The sequence below is a fragment of the Dipodomys merriami genome, unplaced genomic scaffold, assembly GCF_024711535.1.
Source record: "Dipodomys merriami isolate MVZ:Mamm:240054 unplaced genomic scaffold, mDipMer1.0.p SCAF_17, whole genome shotgun sequence".
Lineage (NCBI taxonomy): Eukaryota > Metazoa > Chordata > Mammalia > Rodentia > Heteromyidae > Dipodomys > Dipodomys merriami.
The window spans coordinates 22,566,581-22,593,107 of NW_027203048.1; the positions used below are offsets into that span (position 1 = coordinate 22,566,581).

The following is a 26,527-nucleotide window of genomic DNA, read 5'->3' on the forward strand; positions in this document are numbered from 1 at the left end:
TTCATTCCAAGCCATATAGTCTCATTATTCTCGTTATTATATTATTAATTGTCTTATTGTCTGCAGAGAAAAGAGATCACTTTTCTATGGAAATAAAGGGATATCATGAACTTGGGGATATGTGTATGACTCAGTAGCCAAGCATTCACCATGGCCTGATCCCCAGTACTGCTCAGATCAAGGTCTCTTATAGAAGGGTCAGTCCTCTGCTTCTGAGCTGTTTGCACTGTAGAGGCTTCCCTTCGTTCTACATTGGAAGCCATTGTTGGCTGTAGGGAGCTTTACAGCCTGAGAACTCAGAAGATTCCAGTTTGTTCCACAGTCCCTTTGCCCCCAGTTTGTGTCCCCAGGAATAAACAAGCATCTAAGCCCTTGGGTGACCCCAAATGTATCAGAGAGTGGTGGTCTGGGAAGAGTACTAAGCTCTGCACTGGCTGGAGGAGAACCAAAGGATATATTTGTTTTGCCTGCTGCTTTCAATACTTAGAATCCTGTACAGTAGTTTATATAGGGGAAGAGGTTGTGGGAGTTTCATGGTTCAGAGGGTCTGGACTTGTCTTCAGTCCTGACTATCAGCGAACACAATCCAGGCTACAGTTCGCAGGAGTAGGTCTCAGTACGTTCAGACCCTGATTTTTATGTTCTGTTCTTCAGAGCACTTACTGCACACTTGTCATCTCACTCCCCTTACCCCCCAAATCTAGGTTCCCTGAGGACTGACATATTTCTGTTTTGTTGTCTGTTCTAACACTAGCACATCAGACAGTACCGACACACTGGTCCTGGGGATAGTAGCCTGAGATGTTTCCCTGCCACACTGCCCCTCATTAACTATTTGATTGTGGACAGATCCTGTCACCTCTAGGTTTTAGACAACGTAGAGAATGGGCCCTTACCTTGGATGATCTCTGAGGTCCCTAGTCTTTGTTTTCCTATGAAAAATAAAGATATAATCATAATGATTACTTCTCTGAGTCTAATACGTATTACAAGAATTATATCATTCTAATAGGCCATTAGGTGTTAGCATTTTGTTAAGTTGCTAGATACTATGAAAAATGATGTAAGTCCTTGATTTCATTTCTTATTTCAAATCTGCAATTGTGATTTTGAAAATGTAGTTTACAAGTCATAAGTAATTAAACAACTGAAATATTGTGAAAGTTCCAATGAATTTTACTTTAGGCTGCTGGCATACTTTTTTTTAATGACAACTAGTAGCTTATTCTACTTCCATTAAAAATACTATTGACGAGGAACGCTATTACACTGCTGGTGGGAATGTACACTCATACAACCACTTTGGAAAGCAGTCTGGAGGGTCCTTAGAAAGCTAAAGATTGACCTCCCTTACGACCCAGTCATACCACTTCTAGGCATCTACCCTGAACAACAGGAACCAATATACAAGGACACGTGCACCTCCATGTTTATTGCAGCACTGTTCACAATAGCTAGGATATGGAAACAACCTAGATGCCCCACCACAGATGAATGGATCCAAAAATTGTGGTATCTATACACAATGGAATATTATGCAGCCATTAGAAATGACAAAATAATGGCATTTGCAGGGAAATGGATGGAGCTAGAAGGAATCATGTTGAGCGAGGTAAGCCAAGAACGAAGAGACAAACAGTACATGGTCTCCCTGATAAGCGGATGATAAATCCAAAATGTTAGGTGATATGACAAAACTAACAGGACTTAAGAAACAAAGAACTCCCACTCATCTGGTTGAACCACTACTAAATATCCCCATGCTGCTGATCACGTGTATGGTATATAACATATGAACACCGTTATATATTACAGACTGTGATAGACAATTTGCTCCAGGAAAGTTAGAATGAACGTGTGACTTTAAATGAGCATCATTATTCCACAGTACTGTGAATTTCCGGAAATTAAGTAATCACTTAATCACAATCAAAAAAAAAAAAAAAAAAAAAAAAAGAACCTTGGGGAAGGGAGGGAGGGAGGGGATGGTAGGGAGAAAACAATGGAGGGGGTAACAATGTTCAAGAGGAAGTGTACTCATTACCCCACTCATGTAACTGTAACCCTCTGTATAGAATCTTTACAATAAAAAAATTAAAAAAAAAAATAAAGACAAAAAAAAAAAATACTATTGAGCCGGGCGCTGGTGGCTCACACCTGTAATCTAGATACTCAGGAGACTGGGATCTGAGTATCACGGTTCAAAGCCAGCCTAACCAGGAAAGTCCCTGAGACTCTTATCTCCACTAGAAATAAATAATAATAACCACTAGAAAACCAGAAGTGGCACTGTAGCTTAAGCGGTAGAGTGCTTGCTTTGAGCTATTGAGCTCAGGGACAGTGCCCTAGACCTAGCCCAGAGTTCAAGCCCCACCCCTGACCAAAAAAACCCAAAAACTATTGAAACCATGCATTTTTAGAGCATTACTAGGAATTGGACCTAGGGCCTCAGGCTTGCTAAGCAAATATCCTACCACTTGAGTTATATATACCCCAGCTCTTTTTTTTCTTTTTTCATTTTGTTTTTGAGATAAGGTCTTGCTTTGTTTGTGATGGTCTCAAACTGATGAATTCCTACCTCCCAACTCCCAAGTCATTACGATTGTAGGCATGAGCCACTGTGCCAGACATATGTTGTTTTTTAGTGTGGAGTTACTTTAAAAGTGATTATAGAATTTAAGTGGTTTATAATATGATTGTGAAAGTCTTGGTAAAGTTGAATATTTGTTTGCCTGTATACCAATATGTGAATATAGTATTTTTAATTTTTAATAAGATGCACGTAGACTATTATATATCCTTTATATATATAACCCCAGCTGTGGTTGTAATCAAGCCATAATATTATTTATGTTTCTTTGACTTCCTCGGAGATTAGCATAGCATTCCTAACTCATTAGTTTTGTGTTCTTCTTTTAAAGTTCTTCATGGCCAAAAATGAAAATAAATCTAGTCTATGGTGGTTTCTGACTTAGGAATGTTTATATTCTGTAGGAGAACTCACAGATGTCATTTGGAGAGCCCTTATTAATATTGACTTGATTTATTTCTGTTCATAGGGGTGTCTGTTTGTTCTGTGGCTTCTGAAAGTGATTATGCTATCCCTCCTGATGCCTATGCCACAGACACAGAATGCTTACAGCCAGAGCAGAAGCTTCCTAAAACCTGCTCATCTTCCAGTGACAGTGGGAAAAATGTAAATACTAGATGTTTGTTTACTTATATTAAGTTTTTTATATGTTTTTGGGTCCAGTTCTAGCTTTTTTTCTCGTTAAGGGGAGATAAGAGTCTATCAGATTTATCTGCCCAGACTAGCTTCAAACCTTGATCCTCGGAGCTCAGCCCCCTGATTTCCTAGGATTATAGGCATGAGCCATAGGCACTCAGCTTAGTATCTATCAGCTTTTTAAAAATTATTTAGATTGGAAGTGGTGCTGTAGCTCAAGTGGTAGAGCGCTGGCCTTGAGTTGAACAGCTGAGGGACAACGCCCAGGCCCAGAGTTCAAGCCCCACGACCGACAAAATAAATAAATAAATAAATAAATAAAACTATGTAGAGCACTCAGAACCTCGGCGATTTAAAAAAAAACATTAAAAAATTATTTAGATAACAGTAAGAAATTTTCCTTCCCTAGATGACCACTACCAATATTTTTATTCAACTAAAGGCAATTTTACCTTGTGTGGAATTACTCTTTCAAAGAACAGAATACATGACTGAAGGGATTAAATTCTGAAGAAATTTTGATGGCTATTTTATTGAATCTGTAGATTACACTTTTGGTAGGCCATTCCCTTAGTATCAATTCTGCTTATCCATGGACATAGGAGGGCTTTTATTTTCAAGGGTCTTCTTCAGTTTCTTTCTTTGGGATTTTATAGTTTTCATCTTTGTGGTCTTTCACTGCTTTGGTTAAGTTTATTTCTAGTGCCTTGTTTTTTTCTCTTGGATTATTGCTCTGGTTAAGAATTCAAGCCCTGGGGCTGGGAAGGTGGCTCAGTAGTAGAGCACTTGCCTTGCATGCCTGAGACCCTGGGTTCGATTCCTCAGCACCACATCAGCAAAAAGAAAAAAGCTGGAAGTGGCACTGTAACTCAAGTGGTAGAGCGCTGGCCTTGAGCTGAAGAGCTGAGGGACAGCACCCAGACCCAGAGTTCAGGCCCCACGACCGGACCCCCCCAAAAAATAAAAACAAATTAAAAAAATAAAGAACTCAAGCCCTATCTTGAGTAAGAATGAAGAGAAACGATACCCTTACCTCATTCCTAATATTAAGGAATGTTTTTGGTTTGTCTACTTTGTGTGATGTTATAATCTTCATGTATATATAACTATTACAATGGTTTCTTCTACTCTTAGCTTTTTTAGGTCCATTGTCATGAAGGGATACTAAATTTTGTCAAGGACTAATTTGTACATCTATTGAAATGATTATCTGATTTTCTTCTGTTTTTTCTTAATTTGCTGTGCTACATTTATTAATTTTTATATGGTAAACTTTCTTTGTATCATTGTAATAAAATCAGCTTTATCATAAAAAAATTACTTAGTTAATTTGAGCCTCCAAAAGGAGACTTACAGTATTTTTTATAGTATTTCCTTTTTAATTAGGAGCCACTGGAAAAATCTGGCTATCTACTAAAAATGAGTGGTAAAGTAAAGACTTGGAAGCGGAGATGGTTTGTTCTTAAAGGTGGCGAATTGCTTTACTACAAATCTCCAGTGAGTATAAAATTCTTGCTCTTTAAGCTTGAATTTCTCCAAATACAAATAAAACTCCTTACTGATTTTCTTTCTTGTAATGCAAAATTAATTATGTATTAATGGTAAAAGCATTTGTTATTACTATTACATTCGATCTCTTTACATTTGATTTTTTTTCCATTTGATTTTCTTTTTTTCATGTAGAGCGATGTAATTAGGAAACCTCAGGGCCATATTGAACTCAATGCATCCTGCAGTATTTTAAGAGGAGATAATAAACAAACTGTGCAGGTACTTATTTTTTAAATTATTGCTATTGTTGTTACTGTTTTTATTTTTTTGTTATCATTAAAAACATCTCATGCCAGGCATCAGTGGCTCATGACTATAATCCTAGCTACTCAAGATGCTGAAATTTGAGGATTGTAGTTTGAAACCAGCTTGGGCAGTAAAGTTTGTGAGACTCTTATCTCCAAGTAACCACCCAAAATTCAGAAGTGGACCTGTTGCTAACCTTGAGCCAAAAAGCTCAGGGGCAGTGCCCAGATTCTGAGTTTGAGGACCAGGACTGGCACCAAAGGGGGAAAAAATCCCAATTAATTATTTTTTTATTTATTTAATATCTATATACATATATATTATTGTAAAGATACCATACAGAGGGGTTACAGTTACATGAGTAAGGTAATGAGTACATTTCCTATTGAGCATTGTTACCCCTTCTTTATCCCCTACCCTTCTTTCCCCCCCAATCAATTATATTTTATTATCCAAGCTAATGGAAGGAGATTGAATGACTCCATATTTCTTTCTTCAGTTTGTAATGAATCTGATCCTCAAATGAAACATTCCAAGACTATTTAGTTAAAACTATAAAATAAAGTAAGTTTATGTTGGATAATTCCATTAACTTTCTTTACCTTTTCTAAAACCCTTATACTTTTCTTTCCCCAAATATAATCTGAGCTCTCAAAATGACAGGCCATTTTAGAGGGTTATCTAATAAATAAATTCCCAGTAAGATGTTAGCAATATATAACTAAATTCAAGATTATTTGTATTTTAATACAGAATCCAACAAATGACAGCTCTGTGTGTGTGTGTGTGTGTGTGTGTGTGTGTGTGTGTGTGTGTGTGTGTGCATGCACAAGTGTGAGTGTGCCAGTATTGGGGCTTGAACTCAGGGCCTTCTACTCTCACTTGGCTTTTTCACTTAACACTGGTGTTTTACCAATTGAGCCATGCACCACTGTGGATATTTTCCTGGTTACCTTGAGATAAGAATCTCATAGACTTTTCTAGTCTGGCTTCAAACCTCAATCCTCAGATCTCAGCTTCCTGAGTAGCTACCATTATAGGTGTACCCAGCTAAATGGCAGTTCTTCTATGAACTGTAAGTGTTTATACCTAAGTGGAAGAGCTATTGGTGGGCAGAGAGGTTGTCCTGCCAAATCACAGCAGAGAAGTAGTAGCTGCCCAATTTGCCCATAAGGCTAGTTTTGCCTGAAACCTGTTCATTTAAAGCAAGTTGTTGAGAGATATTCTGATATATTTCATGTAAATTCACTTTATTTCTGAAATGTTCTAATAACTATCATTTTCTTATCATCTTGCTTCTTTGGAGGGTGGAAGACAACATTTGCCAGAAAGGTACATGATCAATGTTTTTAGTGGACTGAGAACTCAAAGCGGGAATCGGGAAACTTTGTCTTAGAGCATGGCTCTTAAGAATTATTTGTATGCTTCTGATTTATTTGGGAAATTAGCTGTGTGATTAATTTGACACTAGAAATATTTGGGTTCACAATAGCTGGTCACATGTTAGTTCCAAGAATTATTCATCTTTGTGCAAGGTCTCCTCATTTTGTTTATAGTTCATTTCCTCATTTCTATAAAGAAACTCCTCTTCATTTGCTAAAATTGTACTATTTCATTGTATCTTCCAGTCATTCAACTCTTCAATTCAACAACTACTTAATGGCACATTAAAGGGTGAAAAAGAAAATGTGATGATTCAAGTTGTAAAATCACTACCCCAAAATTTATATTATGACAAATGTGAAAAGTAAACTGAAACAAAAAAATACAATTCTCACAAAGTTATTAAAGTATTATAAATTATTAGGGACTGATTTATTAAGAACTAGAATTCAATAGTTAGCATATTTGCATCCATGTTAAGCAGTGTTGGTTAAAGAATGGACACAGCAGTACTAATAACCCTACATGTTCACAATTGCTTTTCCTCTTGCTTTCTTATTACATTTTAGCTGACCACTGAAAAACACACATACTATCTGGCTGCTGATTCTCCCAATATATTGGATGAATGGATTAAAGTGTTACAGAATGTTCTTCGAGTACAAGCTGCTAACCCACTTTGCCTGCAGCCTGAGGGAAAACCAACAATGAAGGGATTGCTTACTAAGGTAGGAGCTTGTGTGTATAGCAACTGCATCATTGGTAACCTGAAAAGTGGATGTCTTAGTGTTCACTGCATTTTAAAAAATGATCTTCACCACTTCAGTTTGTGCTTTAAAAATGATTCATGATACTATTCACAGTAGCAAAAACATGAAAACAACCCAGATAACCCACAATAGATGAGTGGATCCAAAAACTGTGATACTTATATGCAAAGGAATTTTACACAGCCATTAGGAAAGTGGATGTCAGGAAAGATAGGGAAATGTAGGGAAGGATGTTCAAATAAGATGCCCAAGACAAAAACTACACAGACGAAAAGTATGAAAAACACTTAATATCCATGATATGTAATTTTTTTTGGTAAAAAGGAAAGAAGAATGAGTACCAGAAGGGAGGAAAGACCCATGACATAGTAGGAAAGAAGTAGGTAGCGATAAGAAGACCAGTAAGTGTAAGGGAAAAGATTTTACTATCTTTAATAATTTTGTCTAATTTACTTTATTATTGTTTTAGAGGTGATACACATTTACACACATCAGGTCATAAGTGCATTTCATGTTGCATACTGTCATCTGTTCACTTTTGCATAGTTCACTTTCATCAGTGTCCTTGCAGCCAATGCACTCCACTGCTGTACTTTTTCACCCTTTTCCCTCTGCTTCTGTGTCCTCCCCTAACCTCCCACAGATGAGCAGGTGAATACACCATATATAAGGTAAAGAATACAGAGTCATCAGAAAAATAAAAAACAAATTAAGAAAAAGGTCCTTTGTTTCCATATTTTTGGAGTTCATTTCAGTATGTATATTATTTTATATACATATGAAGAGAAGTGTTTGGGTATTGCACCTTTGTGATTCTCTTTAAGATTATCCTCTTTTGGTCTTACTGTATGTGAGTATCTAGACTCCTGTGTAATTGTCATATCCCAGTGCATAGATCTAACTTCTGCATATCAGGGAGAACATGTGCCATGTGTCTCTCTGATCTTGGCTTATTTCACTTAACATGATTTGTTCTAGTTCCCTCCATTTCCCTGCAAATGTCATTATTTTATTCTAATGACTGTGTAAAATTCCTTTGCATGTAAGTATCACAGTTTTTGGATCCACTCATCTATTATGGGTTATCTGGGTTGTTTCCATGTTTGTGCTACTGTGAATAGTATCACGCATCATTTTTAAAGCACAAACTGAAGTGATGAAGATCATTTTTTTTAATGCAGTGAATGTAAAAACATTTTTTTAAATGTTGAAACCCAATATTGACAAACACTAAGATATATCTGCTGGCGAGAATAATACTTTGGAAAACAGTTTGGCAAGGTCCTTAAATGGAATGAATATTAAATAATTAAGACATATATGATTTGATCAGGCAATCTCAGTTTAAGAAATAAATCCTTAGAAAGTGGCTTAATTTGCAAAAGATTTAAGAAGTAATAATGATATTTATTTTTAATTTTTTTCTGTCTTTATAAATGAACCGTAATCAATATACTCTGAAAAACACAGATTTAAAGTGTAGAAATTAATAAATTTTGGAAAATATTCACTTGACACTATGTTAAGATATAGTAAATTTTTATTATCCTAGAAAGACCATGGTTTATAATAAAGAAAAATTGTCATAGCCACATCCTCCCTGACAACTTATGTATAGGGTAGGGAATAGCTTAAATATATGTTTCTGTAATCATATCATACTTTGTTTTGCCTATTGAATGTTATAAGAATATTTCATGCTATGTATTATGCTGCGTTGTTAATAAGTACAGTGCAGCAGGACATTATTATTCCTTTTTGTCATATGTATTCATAGAAAAGTGTCTGAATGGAATATATGCCAAGGTAGATTATTATTCTATGTGATTTTATTATATTTTTGTTTCATTTCTTCTGATATTTTAGAATGAAAATTGACATATTTTAAGACTATTATTTTGTAGACATTTATTGAACATAAGTATCTTTTCCCTTTTTTGTTCAAGACTAGGACTTGAACTCAGTATCTGATGCTTTTGCTTATTGGCTGGCGCTTTACCAACCCCTTCTTTTCCTTTTATAAAGGTTATTAGTTTCAAATTATCTCAGCTATTGGGACTGTCAGTTACAGGAATGCAAATTAATCCTGGGCCCTGAAGCAAGATATTCAAAAACTACAATAAAATGGGAGGATATGGGGACTTAATGAGATCAAAGAATGGCAATGGTGTGAATAAGAGAAAGGCAAGTGGGAGGAGAAGTAAGTAGAATGTAATGAGCTGGAGTGGAGCAGTTCCCAGAGGGAACAGAAAGAAAGGGTCTTACTATGAGGATGCCTGGCAGAAATGAAGGGAAGCAAAGGTTACTAGAAAGGAAGAGAGAGAATATTAAAAAGGATATGGCAAAGAGGACAGGCCAGGAGCTTGGGAACCAGACTAGTTGGGCCCAAGTCCTGGCTCTTGACTTGCCACTTATGTGACCTTGAGTAGATCATTTACAGGCTTTTTGTACCTTAATGTCCTTAGTTGTGAAATGGGGATAATAGTGCCAACCTTACAGGGTATTGAGAGCACTTAAGTGAATTTTTCTTAATTAGGTAATTTTGTTTGAAGAATACCTGGCACATCCACTACTTGATAGTGGAGTCAGCAAGACTGGTGATTTGTGATGGAGAATTCAGGGAAGGAAAGGACTTGGGAATTGTGTTCCATGTGTAGAAAAAGGCTCACTGGGGTGTAATAGGCTGTTGTTCTTGAAAATTTAAACAGTACTGGTATGAAGTATCTTTTTTTGGAAGAACATAAATAAAGATTCATTCAGTAATTTAGTTTATTAAAGCCTTGAGATTGTCTCTTTTTTTCATTTTCATTTCTTGGAGTTCATTTTGATAAATTTTATTATACATGATCAGATGTACACAGGCATTGTGTCTTTGTTGAGATTGTTTTTTAACTCTTCATAGGGATTAGAATATTAGGTCTTACTATAAAATGTTTTCACATTAAAGTCAGAGAAATCCTACAGACTGTATTTATAAAACACAGCTTTTTCAGTGAGTTCATGGCAAAAGTCTTCATTTATTTACAGTGCTTCAAAAGTAATCATTGTTCTATTTTCAAAATAAAGAATTGCAAAAGTACACAATCTTTTAGCTAGATGCATTGAATTCTAATTCTTAGGAGACTCTTTCTGGAGTTGTTTAAAGAAGGAAGAAAATAAAACAAAACCCCTTGCATAACTCTATTTAAAAGTGCCAGGATATTTGCCTATAAATATATGTTTCCAAATTTAATTAAGTTGAAACAACTCTTGCCAAGTGAAACAAATTTTTTGTTTTGTTTTATTTTGTTTTCCTCAAGGAGGAAAATCCATCAAACTATTAGTAGTGGAGTTATTTGTTTAAACCATAGCTTAGAAAGCCCAAAGGCAGCCTGGGTTTGTGGGTTTAAAGGAAAACATGTGTTTTACTTCTTATGCATAGTAAAGAAGAAAATATTTATGGTCTAAATTCTATTACCCTTTATTTACATTGTTTTGTTTGATCATCACAACAGCCCAGTGAAGTGGCCAATAGTCCCATGTTATGTTAAAGACAGTGAAAAGTTAAGTCAGAGCTGGGCCAGGTGGCGTACTCCTGTAATCCTAGCTGCTTAGGAGGCTGAGATCTGATCACGGTTCAAAGCCAACCTGGGGAAGGAGACTCTTTATTTTTTATTTTTTTTTTATTTTTTTTTTATTTTATTTGTGAACATACTGTACAGAGGGGTTACAATTACATGGGCAGGATAATGCGTACATTTCTTACCAAGCATTGCAGCCTCCTCCTTTTGTTTACCCTTCACATCCCTTCCCAGCCTCCCCCCTTCCCCCCAATCCCAATCCTTCTCCTCCCCCACCTTCCCCGGGAAGGAGACTCTTATCTCCAATAAACCACCAGAGAACCAAAAGTGGCACTGTGGCTCAAGTGGTAGAGTACTCACCTTGGGACAGCACCCAGGCCCAGAGTTCAAACTCCACGACTCCCAAAAGAAAAAGCTCCCAAAAGAAAAGTCAGTTCCCAGAAGATGTCCATACATGTGGTGGAACTTGAACTTAAGCCTCGGTCCTAGACTTTTCTACTGTAGTGACTTGCTTGATGTAAAATCTTTGGAAGCAATCATTTGCATTCTTCAGTGAATGACTGTAAGAATAGTTCATTTAAATATAAGCCATTACAAGGCCCTCTGAGATCCTACAGATCTTCATCCCTTGCCCAACACCTCTTCCCTCCCTCCTTCAGCCTCAGACACTCAGCTGCACTCACTGTTCCTGAGATTCTTCAGGCATCATCTCTCAGATCCCAGACCCACCTGCTTTTCCCTCAAATCATGCTCTATTCTTACTCTCCATTGGGACTACCATATATTTTATTTTATTTTATTTTTGGGTCCGGTCGTGGGGCCTGAACTCTGGGCCTGGGCGCTGTCCCTCAGCTCTTCAGCTCAAGGCTAGCACTCTACCACTTGAGCCACAGCGCCACTTCTGGCTTTTTTTCTTTTTGCTTATGTGGGGCTCAGGAATCGAACCCAGGGCCTTTAGCATGCAAGGCAAGTACTCTACCACTGAGCCACCTTCCCAGCCCCCCGTATATTTTATTTTATTTATCTTTGTCCGTTGTGGGGCTTGAACTCAGGGCCTGGGCACTCTCCCTGAGCCTCTTTGTGCTCAAGGCTAGCACTCTACCACTTAAACCATAACACTACTTCCAGTTTTTGAGTAGTTAATTTGAGATAAGAGTCTCATGGGGGCTTTTCTGCCCATACTGGCTTCAAACCGCGATCTTCAGATCTCAGCCTCTTGAGTAGCTAAGATTACATGCACAAGCCACCAGCACCCACCAGGGACCACCACATTTTAAATGGTAACAACCTCTCCACCTCTCCCAAACTTCCTCTTCTTTCCTACTTGTTGTTTCTCCTTACTTCTTATCATTGCAGGCAAGTATGTCAACAGAATTGGTTTTACTGGGCAGTATCTTGGTTTATAGGACTGTTGGACAGAACTAGTCTTACACCGCAGCAGAGGATTACCCTTGAGGCAGAAGTTGGCAGAGCTTTGTTGGCAGAACCACTCCCAGGGAAGTGGGATACAAAGCAAACTCAAGCATGAATATTACGTGCTGGGGCAGGAGTCTTACCATTGGTAGGAATTAGAGGTTTTGAAGGTTCTCTAGGATGGAGAATATGGTAGGGACTGCCTGGTAAAGATCTCTGATGCCTATACAAGGGCAGTGATTAGAGCAGATTGGTTAATGAACTTGCAGTAAGGGACTTCATAAAGCCACCAAATGGTAATAAGCCTATAATACTCAAATACATTTTTGGAAAATATCTCCCAGAAAAAAGCATTATAAGGAAATACTGTGTGTTTCTTGACAAAGTTATATAGCTTTCTACTGACTTAATTATCTATCATCCTTACAAGGCTGAGCCCCATCAGAAGAGGCCTGTACCTTTCCTTCCTCCCCCTTTTCGGGTATACCACCACAGCCAACTAGGAGGGGGTGGCTAGCCCATGGTTGTTTTCCCAGGACTTAGATCAACTGCTGGCCATTCAAAACCAAGAGCTAAGTTTTAAATTGTCTCAGACACCTAGTGCATAGTGTCTGATCTAGAATAAGCACTCCAGCTTTTAATAGTATTGTATTATTTTGTATGATTCCTTCTGGAGAAGGTATCAAATGTCTCGAATGAATGAAGCTTTCACACTTGGGAAGTCACGGGAATCCTTTTAGCTTTAATCTTAGTTTTAACAATAGGCTGCTAACCAAGGGAGCCACTGGGTTACTGGAAATCTGTGAAACTTTAGCAACTAAGGAGTAGTCTCAATTATGGAATCATTACCTTTTCTTAAAACCATCTTTAAATCATAGTCCTAGGCATAGTACATGACACCTAAGAAGCTCTGTTAAATGTTGAATGGCGAGCTCTAAAATAAATAGCGTGCAAACAAATTTCACATAACATTTGGATAATCCACTAGGAATATGCTTATCTGGGCAAACTGGATACCCAATAGAAGCTCAAATGGAATGTCTTCAGTTCTGCTGTAAGTTTACAGAGCTCTGGGATACTTTGTGATTCACTGAAATATGATTTCAGGTAAAACATGGCTACTCCAAGAGAGTCTGGTGTACACTTGTTGGAAAGACATTATATTATTTTCGTAGTCAAGAAGAAAAGGTATGTATATATTTTTAATATGCTCTTTGGAGGATTTTTTGCTTTAAAGTTCTCCCTTTTACTCTTCTATTGCTCAGTAAAACTTTAGAATATTTGATGAGGATGAAATGTAGTGTTAAATTTATTACTAAAGTAACTGCATACTATCATCTCCAAGGGTCTTGATTCTTAATTTTAGGCAAGGATGATAACAGAATTTGGTTAGTAACTTCTAATTACTGCATCTAGAAGCCTTAGTAACTTTTAATTGTTTCATCTTCTAAAACCTAAACATCTTATACCTCTCTCCCAGCTATCACTTTTTATTGTTTTCCCATGTTCTGGCAGACTAGATGAGGTTGAAAGAAGTGCATGACAAACTAGTTAAAAAGTCCTGGGGAGCATAAAATTGTGTATTAGAAGAATCCAATCTTACCCTGTCTATCAATTGTCCTATTATAACCTTAAAAAAATAATATCCTAGGCTAGGTGATCTTCCTGCCACAGGTGATCCTGAGTGCTGGAATTACAAACATTCACCAGAAAAATGAATAGTGTTGATTATAGAAAAAAACAAGACAGGATCTAGAATAATAATAGGAACCAATTATAATTATGGGATGTTATTGAGAATACAGGTAAGTCAGTATAGGTCTACATACATGTACACACATATGTATATGTACACATAAAACACTTGGTGTGTAAACATTTCTAAAACAATCTTGGAACCTAGATTGGTGTCTTTTTTCTTATTTCAAAACTTTCTGATTGGTTTTGAAGATGAACAAAATGAGTATCTTTACGAGAAACACTAATATGAACACAAAAGCTTCAGAAGGATAGATTTTCATTTTTCTATTTTCTTTCTTTGTCTTTCCCTCCCTCCCTCTCTTCCTCTCTTCTCTTCCCTCCCTCCCTCCCTTCTTTCCTTCCTTCCTTCCTTCTCCCTCCCTTCCTCCCACTCTTCCTTTCCTAGCTTCCTTCCTTCCTTCCTTCCTTCCTTCCTTCCTTTCTTTCTTTCTTTCTTTCTTCCCTGCCTTCCTTCCTTCCTTCCTTCCTTCCTTCGTTTTCCTTTTTTTGGCAGCACTAGGATTTGAACAAAGAGTAGTTAATTGGAAAAACATGGCAAGGCAAACAAACTTAGACTAGAAAGCTAGCTAGGGGGAGAAGAGACTAGCAAGGCAAGAGATAGTTTAACAAGAAATGTTTTTATAAGCTTCCCTTGGCTTCAAGTTCCTGACCTTGATGATAAGAATGTTGTTTTCCTTCTGTTATAGTGAAGATAACTTCCATATGGGAATTTATTTCTTGCTTTGGAGAAGAAAAAAGTGCAGGGTCAGAGTGCCCCTTTTTATTTTTTAAAGCATTTAGTTCAAAACAATCCTTTTAGGTATCGTAAGCGTGTTTCTCCTCCGCGCCCCCCCCCCCCGCCTGCCCCCAAGCTTTTATGATGAGATGGGAAGCCATTGGAGGGTTTTGAGAAGAACAGGGAAATGATTTTAACATGTCTAACAGTAATTCCACAGTTTCCATTTAGAATAGACTGGAGAGGACAAGGAAGAGAGTAGGCAAAAGGCTATGGTAGTCATCCAGGTGAAAGATGATTGTGACTAGGTAGTGGCAATGGAGTCCAAAGAAGGGACCAGACTCTGGATGTAGTCTTAGACTCTGGGACGTCAGGGCTTATCAGCTACAAAGGTTGTGCACAAGTCGCAGGACCCCACCAAGAAGACCACCGAGAGTCAGACGTTCTGAAATGCAAAAGCAAGGTTTTATTTAGACGGGCTGCAGCTCGGGCCTCATCCTACACTCCGACACAACGGAGCCTAACAGGAGAGCCAGGAGCTAAGGATTTGCAGGGCTTATAAAGGCACACAACCAGGTGTTTGGATTACCACCACGTGTTGCTCTGCTAGCTGACATAAACAAGCAACAAATGGTCACTGCCTCAAGACTTTAACCCTTCAAGGTAGCATATGAGTGAAAGCAAAAGGTCAGGGATGATGACAAAGTTTTTGACTTACACACTTGAAAAACTCTAGTTATTGACAACTTTGATCGGAGCAGGTTGTCAAGGTAGATTTGCCAATGTAAGCTTGAGATGCTGTTATATATCTACATACAGATCATGATACTGGAGTTTGGTATTTGGGTGTAGCTAACGTATGTGGAGATTAAAGCCATTCGTTGAATTGAGATCACCCAGACAGAGTGTAAATGGAAATAGTGCAAGCACTGTCTCCTGGAGCCCAATATGAAATCTGTCATGGTAAATATCTTTGTGGTCAGAATGGACTTTTTCAAAGAGTTGCAGTTGCAAATCTGACCAGATAATTTTTACAGGTTCTAAATCTGAAGCATACTGTGTATTTTCCTGAAATAAATATACTTTATTAAAGACAAAGTTTTAAAACAGATATGCAAAATACCTAGCATGGAAGATATATTTGTTTTGTCAGTAAAAGGTTAAAATTGAATGTAAATCAATTTAGGTTTTCCACCGTTAAATTAAGATGGGAGAAATCCATCACATTATAATACATTGTATTAGGGTGTGTTAGGTTTTTTTAAATATCCTTAAAACACTACTTATTAACTGGAGCCTGGGTAATAGTGTTTGTACCAGCTGTCTACTCTTATTATTGCTTTACTGACATTATTGAGACCATGTCTTTACTTTTCCTTTTGATCACTAGCTCAGTCAAATTATCAATCAATTCTATGAGAACAATAACAAGTCAACTGAATGTTTTAACTGAATTATTGCTAGTTACTTGTTTAACAAATAGGTCATTTTAGTCCATAATGTGAATAATCTGAACCACTGGTGTCTTTATCCTTAAAAGATTAAAGGTCTAAGATTTATATTATTCTTTCATATTACAATCAGGTCTTTTATTATTGCAATTACATTTGTACCAAATAGATAATCTAATTAAAGGTCTAAGATTTATATTATTCTTTCATATTACAATCAGGTCTTTTATTATTGCAATTACATTTGTACCAAATAGATAATCTAATAAAGATAACCTCTAGATATTCAATTTTTTAAGAGTTATGCTTTTTAAGGATAAAGATGTGAAGGAGCATGAAATTTTTTCAATAGGAAAATACCTAGAAAGTGCCTCCCTTACAATTACTAACCTATACTTCAGTTTCCTTTAGGTCAGATCAAACTCTGGGAGGCGAAAGTTGAAGAGGTGGACAGGTCCTGTGATTCAGATGAAGATTATGAAGCCAGTGGACGTAGTTTGTTATCCACTCATTACACCATCGTTATCCACCCCAAAGACCTAGGTCCTACTTACCTCCTAATTGGATCCAAACATGAAAAGGTATTTAGAGACTTCCTGGTTGATTTAAATGATGCAGACTAATACTACTCAAGTATGGTAATAGTTGTAAAATTACTTTTATAGAAACAAGAATTTTACCAAAGATTCTTAGCTGTTTTCACAGATTCTGTACTTACCTTGAAATGAGGCTTATTTAAATGTGGTTACTTGCCGGGCGCTGGTGGCTCACGCCTGTAATCCTAGCTACTCAGGAGGCTGAGATCTGAGGATCATGGTTCAAAGCCAGCCCGGGCAGGAGAGACCGTGAGACTCCTATCTCCAATAAAACCACCAGAAAACCGGAAGTGGTGCTGTAGCTCAAGTGGTAGAGCGCTCGCCTTGAGCTGAAGAGCTGAGGGACAGCGCCCAGGCCCAGAGTTCAAGCCCCACGACCGACAAAAAAAAAAAAAAAAAAAAAAAAAAAAAAAAAAAAAAAAAAAAAAAAAAATAAATGTGGTTACTTGAGAAAGAGAACACAAGGCCTCCTTAAATGTTTTACACACACACACACACACACACACACACACACACACACACACACACACACATCCAATTTCAAAATGTATTACAAATCTTTTTAATCTTTAATCTTTACGTAGTAGTAAACATAGGTTTAATTCAACTCAGATGTTTGATAAAATAGCTTTTAGTTATTATTTAAAAATTAAAGAATGTTGTTTCTTTTCTGTCTCAAGGTTTTTTTTACTGAGTTCAAGCTGTAATCTCCTAGTTCAGATATTGTACCCTGGGTCAGAGCTGCCATTTTCATCCTCTCTGCTCCTTTCTGCGTGTGAATCAGGAAGTGCTTTCCTTTTCCTTTTTTTCTTTTAATTTCTCCTTACTTTATCCTACTTTACTAGATAAATCCTTGCTTAATGTAAAACACGAAAGTTTTCTTTAACTATTTTTTAAGTTGTTCTCAAAAATGCTTGATAAGAATGTACTCATTACCGTGCTCATGTAACTGTAACCCCTCTGTACAGTATTTTCACAATAAAAAACTTATTTAAAAATATATGTTGGCTAACATTTTGATCAATATGTTCTAATTTTTAAGGATACTTGGCTTTATCATCTGACTGTTGCAGCTGGAAGTAACAATATAAATGTTGGATCTGAATTTGAACAACTGGTTTGCAAATTGCTTAACGTAGAAGGGGAACCTTGTAAGTTCACAAGCATCTGCAGCCTTACAGTTTATGCTGTGGGACCTGACCCCATTAGGCTGTGAGGGAGTTTTTACTGTGGATTTCTGTTTCTTTGCTGTATACCTCCTTGTCGTGGGCTTTACTTGCAATTGGTCGGGGTTCTCAGGCTCTAGGAGCACCATCTTCACTGAATGTGCTATGTCCTGTCACACTCCTCCACTCCTGCTCATATTGTTCCCTGTGCTGGGAGTGCCCCCTTCCTTGGCAGTCCTCATCACATGACGAAACCTCAGCCAGCCCAGTCCAGCTCTGCAGCTGGCTGTACAAAAGGAATTTAATCAGTGTCAAAATTAGACCCCAATGTACTTTGCCTTTTAACTCTTTTATAACTGTTGTAGCTATGCATTTGAAATTAATCTTTTCTTTCTTTCCTCCCTTCTTTCTTTGGCAGTACTGGGATTAGAACCCAGGACTTCTTGCTTCCTAAGAAGGCTCTCTACCATTCGAGCCATGCCTTCAGCCCTTTTTGCTCTGGTTATTTTTGAGATAGAGATTTATATTTACCTAGGGCAAGACTGAACTATTTATTTATGCTTCCTGCGTTAAATGAGATGATGGGTGCACGTTACCATACCTAGCCTTTTCTGTTGCAATGGTGTCTTGTTGACACCATCTTATTGAAGCTGGCCTCAAACCACAATCCTCTCAATCTCTATTTCCTATCAGCAAGGTTACAGGCATGAGCAGTCAGCATCTGGATAAAATTATTTTGTGGCTAAGGTTTTCCATTAACAGTTTAGATTTTTATCCTTTGTCTTACACACTTACAGAGGCCACATCTTATTTGCAGTGTCCAGTATAGAATTTGTTTAATAGTATTGGGTATGGAACCCAGGGTCTCATACATATTGTGCAATTACTCCACCACTGAGCTATACCCCCAACCTATAGAAGTGGGTTTTAGGAATGACTTGGCATTCTTCTTTATCTTTATATTTCTTTCTATTTTGCTTCTCCCTAAGCCATTCCCCTAGCTCCTTTTCATGTAAAAGCATCACTCATTGGCACATTTAATCAATAAATATGATCATAGGTTACCACTTATTGGCACATTTAATCAATAAATATGACTTTGCCCCAGGAGACTTGTTGGAACCTAAAAATCTGAGATCTGGTTCTTTGTTTACTTCATGTAGAACAGAAAAGGAGAAATTTCAGTGGACTGAAAACTGAAGTAAAATAAAGTTGCCAATGTTTTTTCCTGGCCTATGTGATGACAGTTGTGAGCCAAAAGTGAAAGAGATTATTTCCCAAGGGTCAGTCTAGTGGGAGGCCAAAGCATGTGTATTGTTTTTTGTTCATATCTATGTTCTTCTGTGGTAGCTTCCCAGATATGGCGACACCCCACTTTGTGTCACAGCAAAGAAGGAATCCTGTCCCCTCTCACCACATTGCCTTCTGAAGCTCTACAGACAGAAGCTATTAAGTTATTTAAGGTAAAATTGCTATCTCTTTCCAAAAATAATCAAACTTGATGAAGATGATTATTAAGAAAATCCATGGAAGTTAAATTAGGTGAACTTACTATGCTTTCTAAATTTGGAATTTATTGAAATACATTATGCAAGGTTTTCTTTTGTTTTTGTTTTGGTTTTGGTTGTGGGGCTTGAACTCTGGGCCTGGGTACTGTCCTTCAGCTCTTCAGCTCAAGGTGAGCGCTCTACCACTTGAGCTACAGTGCCACTTCCGCTTTTCTGGTGGTTTATTGGAGATAGGAGTCTCACGGTCTCTCCTGCCCGGGCTGGCTTTGAACCGGGATTCTCAGATCTCAGCCTCCTGAGTAGCTAGGATTACAGGCGTGAGCCACCAGCACCCGGCATCCATGAGACTCTTATCTCCAAATAACCACCAGAAAATTGAAGTGGCACTGTGGCTCAAGTGGTAGAGTGCTCTCCTTGAGCTGAAGAACTGAGGGACAGTGCTCAGGCCCAGAGATCAAGCCCATGATTGACAAAAAAAAAAATTTAAAGACCCAAACTGAACTTTTGGGATGAAAATGCATTGGCAAAAATGACTCACATACTAGCTGAAATTAACATGCATTTTAAAGCTCTGCTATTAAGTACATTACTATTTCAGACTGTCATGTCTTCTAGGTAACCTGACCCTTTTATATCTGATCAAATTCCTTGCTCTGAAATCTACTTCAATCTGCTATTACCATAACTACTTCATACTTATAACTACTTCATACTTACATTTTGTGTTATCACAGCATTTCTTTTTATTTCATTTTAAACAAAAACTATCACTAAAAAGAGAATCAATATAATTCTTACGGAATAAGTGGCATCATTTCTTACCTTGAATATGTCTTTTCTTGTTCCATTCAGACCTGCCAGCTTTTTATAAATGCAGCAGTTGATTCTCCTGCAATTGATTACCATATATCTCTAGCCCAGAGTGCTTTGCAAGTCTGTCTCACACATCCTGAGCTACAGAATGAAATTTGCTGTCAACTTATTAAACAGACAAGACGGAGGCAGCCACAGACTCAACCAGGACCATTGCAGGTATGTATTGCTATATGCAGTTTAAAGTGATGTTGTTTTCTTGGTTGTAAGAATAATATACATTCAGTACAGACATTTAGAAAAAAAGTGAAAGGAAAAATAGCTATTAATATTCTGATGTATATCCTTTTGTGTATATGTATATATACAAGTTTATATATAAATGTATACATGTTTATGGATTTATGAAAACTCATAGTTTTTCATATTATGGGATTTCATTATAAACTGTAGTTTTAAACTATAGGACAATACCACTACCCCATATCTTTAAATATCAATGGTGACATTAATATCAATTACTATACATTTAGATTCTTCCATTTGTTTGTCCTGTAATAAATATCTCTACATTAGACATCTTTCAAACTTGGACTCTTGTGTCTTATCTACTGAATTCCTCTCATCCTATTCTAGAATTCTCTTATATCTTCAACAAGACACAGTATTTTAAGTTCCATCCAGTAGTATTTCACTATGTTATGGGATTCATTTCTTTAATTATTAGTGTAATTGCATATATTTTTCACTGGTAGTCATTTGTGTTTGCTTTGTAGTGAATGGTTTCTTCTGGTGTGACTCCCTGTTAACCATAGAATAAAACGGAAATTTCTTATGCTAGTGATTCAGACTCTCAGTTGTATCTAAGATTTGTGGTGCTTAAAGCTTACTCCATTTGGGAAATCCTCTATAAGAAAAGGAGCACAGAATACATTACTTTGATGTGTATTTAAAAATGCATAACCATCTGAGCACAGTTGATAGGGCCCTTCACAATGCCTTGGAATGGGGCTATGCAAGACAGTGGTTCTGAGGCTAAACTCAGTGGAGCCAATCCACTGGCTCCTCTTTCTCCACTTTTTGCATCTAGGACACAATAAATGAATGGACTCTCCCTGTTTAACGATGAATGAACGGACTGTCCATCTTCTTTATACAGACCTTTGCAATATTCTCTGTCTTGTCATGGCATTATTCCTGTCACTTAGATTCCCTTTTTCCTTCCTACTTTTATTTTTATTTATTTGCTTGCCAGTCCTGGGGTTTGAACTCAGGGCCTGGGTGCTATCCCTGAGCCTCTTTGTGCTTAAGGCTAGCACTCTACCACTTGAGCCACCACGCCACTTCTGGCTTTTTCTGAGTAGTTTGTTGGGAATAAGAGTTGTAACTATAACCCTTCTGTACATTACCTTTATAATAAAAACAATTTTTAAAAACTTTAAAAAAAAGTCTCACAGACTTTTCTGCTTGGGTAGATCTTAGACCTCAGATCTCAGCCTCCTGCATAGCTAGGATTACAAGCATGAGCCACCAGTACCCAGCTACTTCCTGCTTTTAGACTTCACAGCCCAGCCTAAGCATCATCTTGCCAGTAGGTCTTTTCTTGACTCTACTGTAGTTAGCCATTCCATCCACTGGTTAAACTTTTAGAAATGAATATAGAGTATTATTGTTTTACTATAATTTACTGTTCAAATATTTAAATGTTTCCTACTAGACCATCGGCTTCTTAAGGGCAGGGACAGAGCCTGTTCCCCTTCCTTTTCTATATGGCAATTTAAGAATTACTGAAGTGATATTTGCTTAATGGAAAAAAGAAACAGTAGTCCCTCTGGTACATCATGTTTATAATAACACATTTTTTAAAAAATAGAAAAGAATGTAAAACAGACCAAAAGAAAAATAAAGATCATATATAATCCTGTAACTTAAAGTTAACCTCTGTGAATACTTTTAAGAACTTGGCCCGTGCGTGTGTGTGTGTGTGTGTGTGTGTGTGTGTGTGTGTGTGTGTGTGTGTGTGTGTGTGTGTGTGTGTGTGTGTGTGTGTGTGCGCATACATATGCGTTTGGGTTATATATATCTTTCTCAAATTTATTTATAATTTGATGAATGAGGTAAACACATAAAGGAAAAGAGTAATGTCCCTAATCGTTAAGTGTGATATTAAAAAGAAGTACTAAATCTACAGTGCTTTGGTACCTCAGTACATAGCTATATAGATCATGGATTTGAATAAGTGAATCATTTTATGCTTTTTATGATGCATAAATGTACATGTGGAAGAAGCAACTATTTGGATTAATTAAGAGACACAATCCATCAACCCATTGCTCTCACAATCTCTGTTAGGCACCCTCCCCCACTTGGCTGTCTATTGTGCATGGTATCTAACCCATAGTGCTTCTCTTTGCCCAGGGCTGGCAGCTCTTGGCGCTGTGTGTTGGCCTCTTCCTTCCCCTTCATCCTTTCCTGTGGCTCCTCAGGCTCCATCTAAAGAAGAACGCAGATTGCAGGTGTGCAGAAAACTAGCCAACCGAACTGTTTATGTAACCTCTGAAAGTCTACAATAAATCATAAGTATTTAATAACCTGCCAGGTACATTTTCAGAAGAATGTGTAAAACAAATATTGGGACAAGAAGCCTTTTGTTACCATTTATGGGGCACTTGGAAAATAAATTTCTTTGTTCTGTTAAATCTCTTATGGAAGACTACAGTAAAAGCTTGAAATCTGACAAAGATCATTCTCAAGTGAAAAGTCTATTGCATTTCAAGTAAGATGACAGCATTAACAGGCACTCATTCAATAAAAGAACCTATTTTGTTTCCTTAGTTTTCCATTTTATTGGTTTTTTTAAAACCACATTGAATTCTTTCATGTGGAAGACTCTCCCTGTCTTCATCCTTTTATAAAATTGTATGCATTTTAATTACTTCAGAATGTATTTCTATGAAAAAGATATTTCAAATCTAGCTATTGGAAGGTTTACTTAGAATGGGACCCAGAGTCCTTTAACAAGGCTTATGCGGGTTTATATTTTTCCATCAAAGGATTCTTGTTAGGTGATTGTTTGCATGTCTCTGTACTGCTGAAGATGGAGCCCAGGGCTTTGTCCATGCGCCCGATGCACTTTACCAACGGAGCGCTGGCCCCAAAGGTTTGTTAGGTTGCTAAAACAGGCTTTGGGATGAATACAACCAAAAACAACTTGGAACAATAGGAAAATATCCTGCAGCTCATAATTCATTCTGGGGATGCCATGATCAAAGTCAAGTAATTATAGTTGCAGTCATTGTGGAGCCCTCAGACCAGGGGTGGCAAGCTTTGGTACGTCTAGAAGACTTTCAGATAAAAATATATTTACAAGTGTTATCAATCAGCTTTTATAAACAAAACAAATTGTATATACATCTTATCATTTTTAACATGTGCATGTTTTGGAGGATAGAAAGGGAAATAGATCTGTTCATGACATTGTTTATTACTATGGCTAGTATTAATATAACTACATACGACATATTGCTACATTATAACATAATGAAAAAAAGTTTTGTAGGGATGTTTGTTACAAAAATAAAGAAGTTTAGGAAGAGCTCCAAGTGGTAGAGTGCTAGCTTTGAGAAAAAAGAGTAGGGGCAGCACATTGGCTCTGAGTTCAAGCCCCACAATGAGAAAGAAAGGAAAGAAAGAAAGAAAAGAAAGAAAGAAAAGAAAGAAAGAAAGAGAGAAAGAAGAAAGAAGAGAGAAAGAAGAAAGAAAGGAAAGAGAGAAAGAAAGAAGAAAAAGAGAGAAAGAAAGGTAAGAAAGGAAGGAAGAAAGAAAGAAAAAGAAAGAAAGAAAGAAAGAAAGAAAGAAAGAAAGAGAGAAAGGAAGGAAGAAAGGAAGGAAGGAAGAAAGAAAGGAAGGGAAAGAAGGAAAGGAAAGAAGGGAGGGGAAGGAAAGGAAAGAAGGAAGGGAAGGAATGAAGGAAAGAAAGAAAGGAAAGAAAGAAAGAAGAAAGAGAAAGGGAGGGAGGGAGGGAAAAGAAAGGAGCTTAATTCTAGCATTCAAAAAGAGAAATAATTGGAGGGAGAATGATAGAAAGGGTAATTGCTCAAAATGCATTGTACTCATAACCTGACCTATAGAATTGAAACCTCTTGGTGAAACTACTTAATTAAAATGGAAAAGAAAAAAGAAAAGAAAAACTGGCAAAATTATCCTAACATTATAAACAGGAAGGGAAGCTTTTACTTTTTGTTGAGCAGATTCTCATAAAGTCATTCATACTGGACAAGAATTATGAAGGTAGTCCAGGCTATCCTCAAAACAGAAGCCTCTTCCTCAGCCTCCTGACTACTAAGATTATAACCATGTCTAAGGGAAACTTCCTAAATGATTGCATAAATTAGATTGTCTTAATTAAATATATCCTGAGATTTTTATCCTACATTTTATATAACAGGACAGAATTTGGGAAATACGCTATTTACTGTCAGCGATGTGTAGAAAGAACTCAACAAAACGGTGATCGTGAAGCAAGACCCTCTAGAATGGAAATTCTTTCAACACTTCTTCGAAACCCTTATCATCATTCTTTGCCCTTTAGCATACCAGTGCACTTCATGAATGGGATATATCAGGTGGGTAAAATCCATTTAGATACAGCTCCTACGTTTAACCTATATGTAATAAAGAAGAGTGGCTGACTACATGGCTAAGTTAGCAACTTGCTGAGATAAACATACAAGCAGAACAGATTTTTTTTATTAGCATACATTAGTTATACAAGGAAGGGATTTCATTGTGACATTTCTATACATGCATACAATGAACCCTGATTAAACTCACCTATAAACAGTTTTGCTGTTTAAAAGCAAATCTATATTAGATCAAAAAAAGGGAATGGGTTTCACTGCCATTATGATTCCGATGGACAAAAACAAAAACATTTTGACCAGACTTTTTTCCCCACTAATCCACTAGTTAGGTTAGGAAATCATTGCTTAACATTGGGTATGTACAGTTTTAGTCTCTTTTAAAATCTGCCATCTCAGCACTTATCTGAGAACACTTGCTTAGATTCTTCCAGCAATCAGATACGGATGCTCCCCGATTAACTGAAGGAAACATGTTCCAAAACTAACAATAAGTCTTTGTGGCCATAAGCCACAGAATTCAGAGACTTAACTACTCATTAAACAAACATTAAATACATAACAGTGTTTATTCAAATGTATTTCTTGTTTATTTTTAAAATTTGCTTAATGATTGCATACTGTACTCTCATTCTTGGTTAACTTTTAATGGGTAAGTGATCATTAATATCTCTGCCAGATGTATTTTTTTTAAGTCTGACAGATATTTATGGTGGTAAAATGAGCTTTTTTGTTTTGAATTCATGTTCACTAAAGTTGAGATCTCTGAATTCTTGACAGTGCAAGTAATTTTGCTAATTTTCTCCAGTGGGGGTTGAGAACAAAAAGTTAAAACCATAGAGAAATATATATTATCATTAGTCATCCATCAAGTATGTCCCCATTTTCTCCTAGAATCTCTGTCTGAAATGTATATACTTTTTATTACAAGACAGTTTTGCTGTTTTTGTCTAGGTAGTTGGGTTTGATGCATCCACCACAGTAGAAGAATTTTTGAACACTTTGAACCAAGACACAGGAATGAGGAAACCTGTACAGTCTGGATTCGCGTTGTTCACTGATGATCCATCTGGCAAAGACCTAGAGCATTGTCTTCAAGGAAACATCAAGGTGAAACTAAGACCTTTGAAGGAGCCATCCCCAGTAAACAGCATAGAAGCTAGCTACTGTTTAGTCTTCGCAAGCATAGTTCAGGAGATTTCTTCCCATTTAAGCAACCTAATCTTCACAATTAAAAAAAATTGCAGGACTTTGGAGAGGCCATAGAATTCTCAATATGCAGTCTGCACACATATATATCATGTGAAAGAGAAAAATAGTTATAATGATGGAAATAATATTCTGAATTTTAGAGTAATAAGAATAGAGGCGTGAATGCTCTGACAAGGTGGGGGCATGGCTCAAGTGATAGAGCAGTTGCTGAGCAAACTCAAGGTTATGAGTTCACATCCCAGTAGCATCAAAAACAATAGCTTTTCATTTATTCAGCAGTATTGCTAAGCCATTTTCAGTGTCCTATGTACTAGTTTAGTGCATGTGAAAAACACAGTATGAAATGGCTTCTGCCTACAATGAACTTAGGATTTATATAGAGAAGAGCAGACTTATACACTGATGACATTAAACTAGAATTGAAAGTAATAAATGCTTTAAGAAGGCTTTGAACTTTGTGCAAGAGAAAATTAAGCTCAGTATTGGGAATTAGAGGTCTGAATTGCAGTTTGAAGG

General features: G+C 37.0%; 1 protein-coding gene across 5 annotated transcripts in view; it reads left to right on the forward strand.

Annotated features, from left to right (window-relative positions):
• The window catches only part of Plekhh2 (pleckstrin homology, MyTH4 and FERM domain containing H2), a 109,853-nt gene that overhangs the window by 53,269 nt on the left and 30,057 nt on the right, over window positions 1-26,527 (forward strand). For all 5 annotated transcript variants that reach the window (XR_011372514.1, XM_070025492.1, XM_070025489.1 and 2 more), the window contains 12 exons: window positions 3,060-3,196; window positions 4,613-4,723; window positions 4,910-4,996; window positions 6,976-7,134; window positions 13,257-13,337; window positions 16,478-16,657; window positions 17,715-17,823; window positions 19,189-19,301; window positions 20,199-20,378; window positions 22,578-22,675; window positions 24,607-24,784; window positions 25,754-25,909. Coding sequence is in view for 4 of the 5 variants with exons in the window: in XM_070025492.1 (XP_069881593.1) it covers window positions 3,060-3,196; window positions 4,613-4,723; window positions 4,910-4,996; window positions 6,976-7,134; window positions 13,257-13,337; window positions 16,478-16,657; window positions 17,715-17,823; window positions 19,189-19,301; window positions 20,199-20,378; window positions 22,578-22,675; window positions 24,607-24,784; window positions 25,754-25,909 (1,589 nt within the window). In the remaining variant the exon portion in view is untranslated. The remainder of the gene's footprint in view (window positions 1-3,059; window positions 3,197-4,612; window positions 4,724-4,909; window positions 4,997-6,975; window positions 7,135-13,256; window positions 13,338-16,477; window positions 16,658-17,714; window positions 17,824-19,188; window positions 19,302-20,198; window positions 20,379-22,577; window positions 22,676-24,606; window positions 24,785-25,753; window positions 25,910-26,527) is intronic.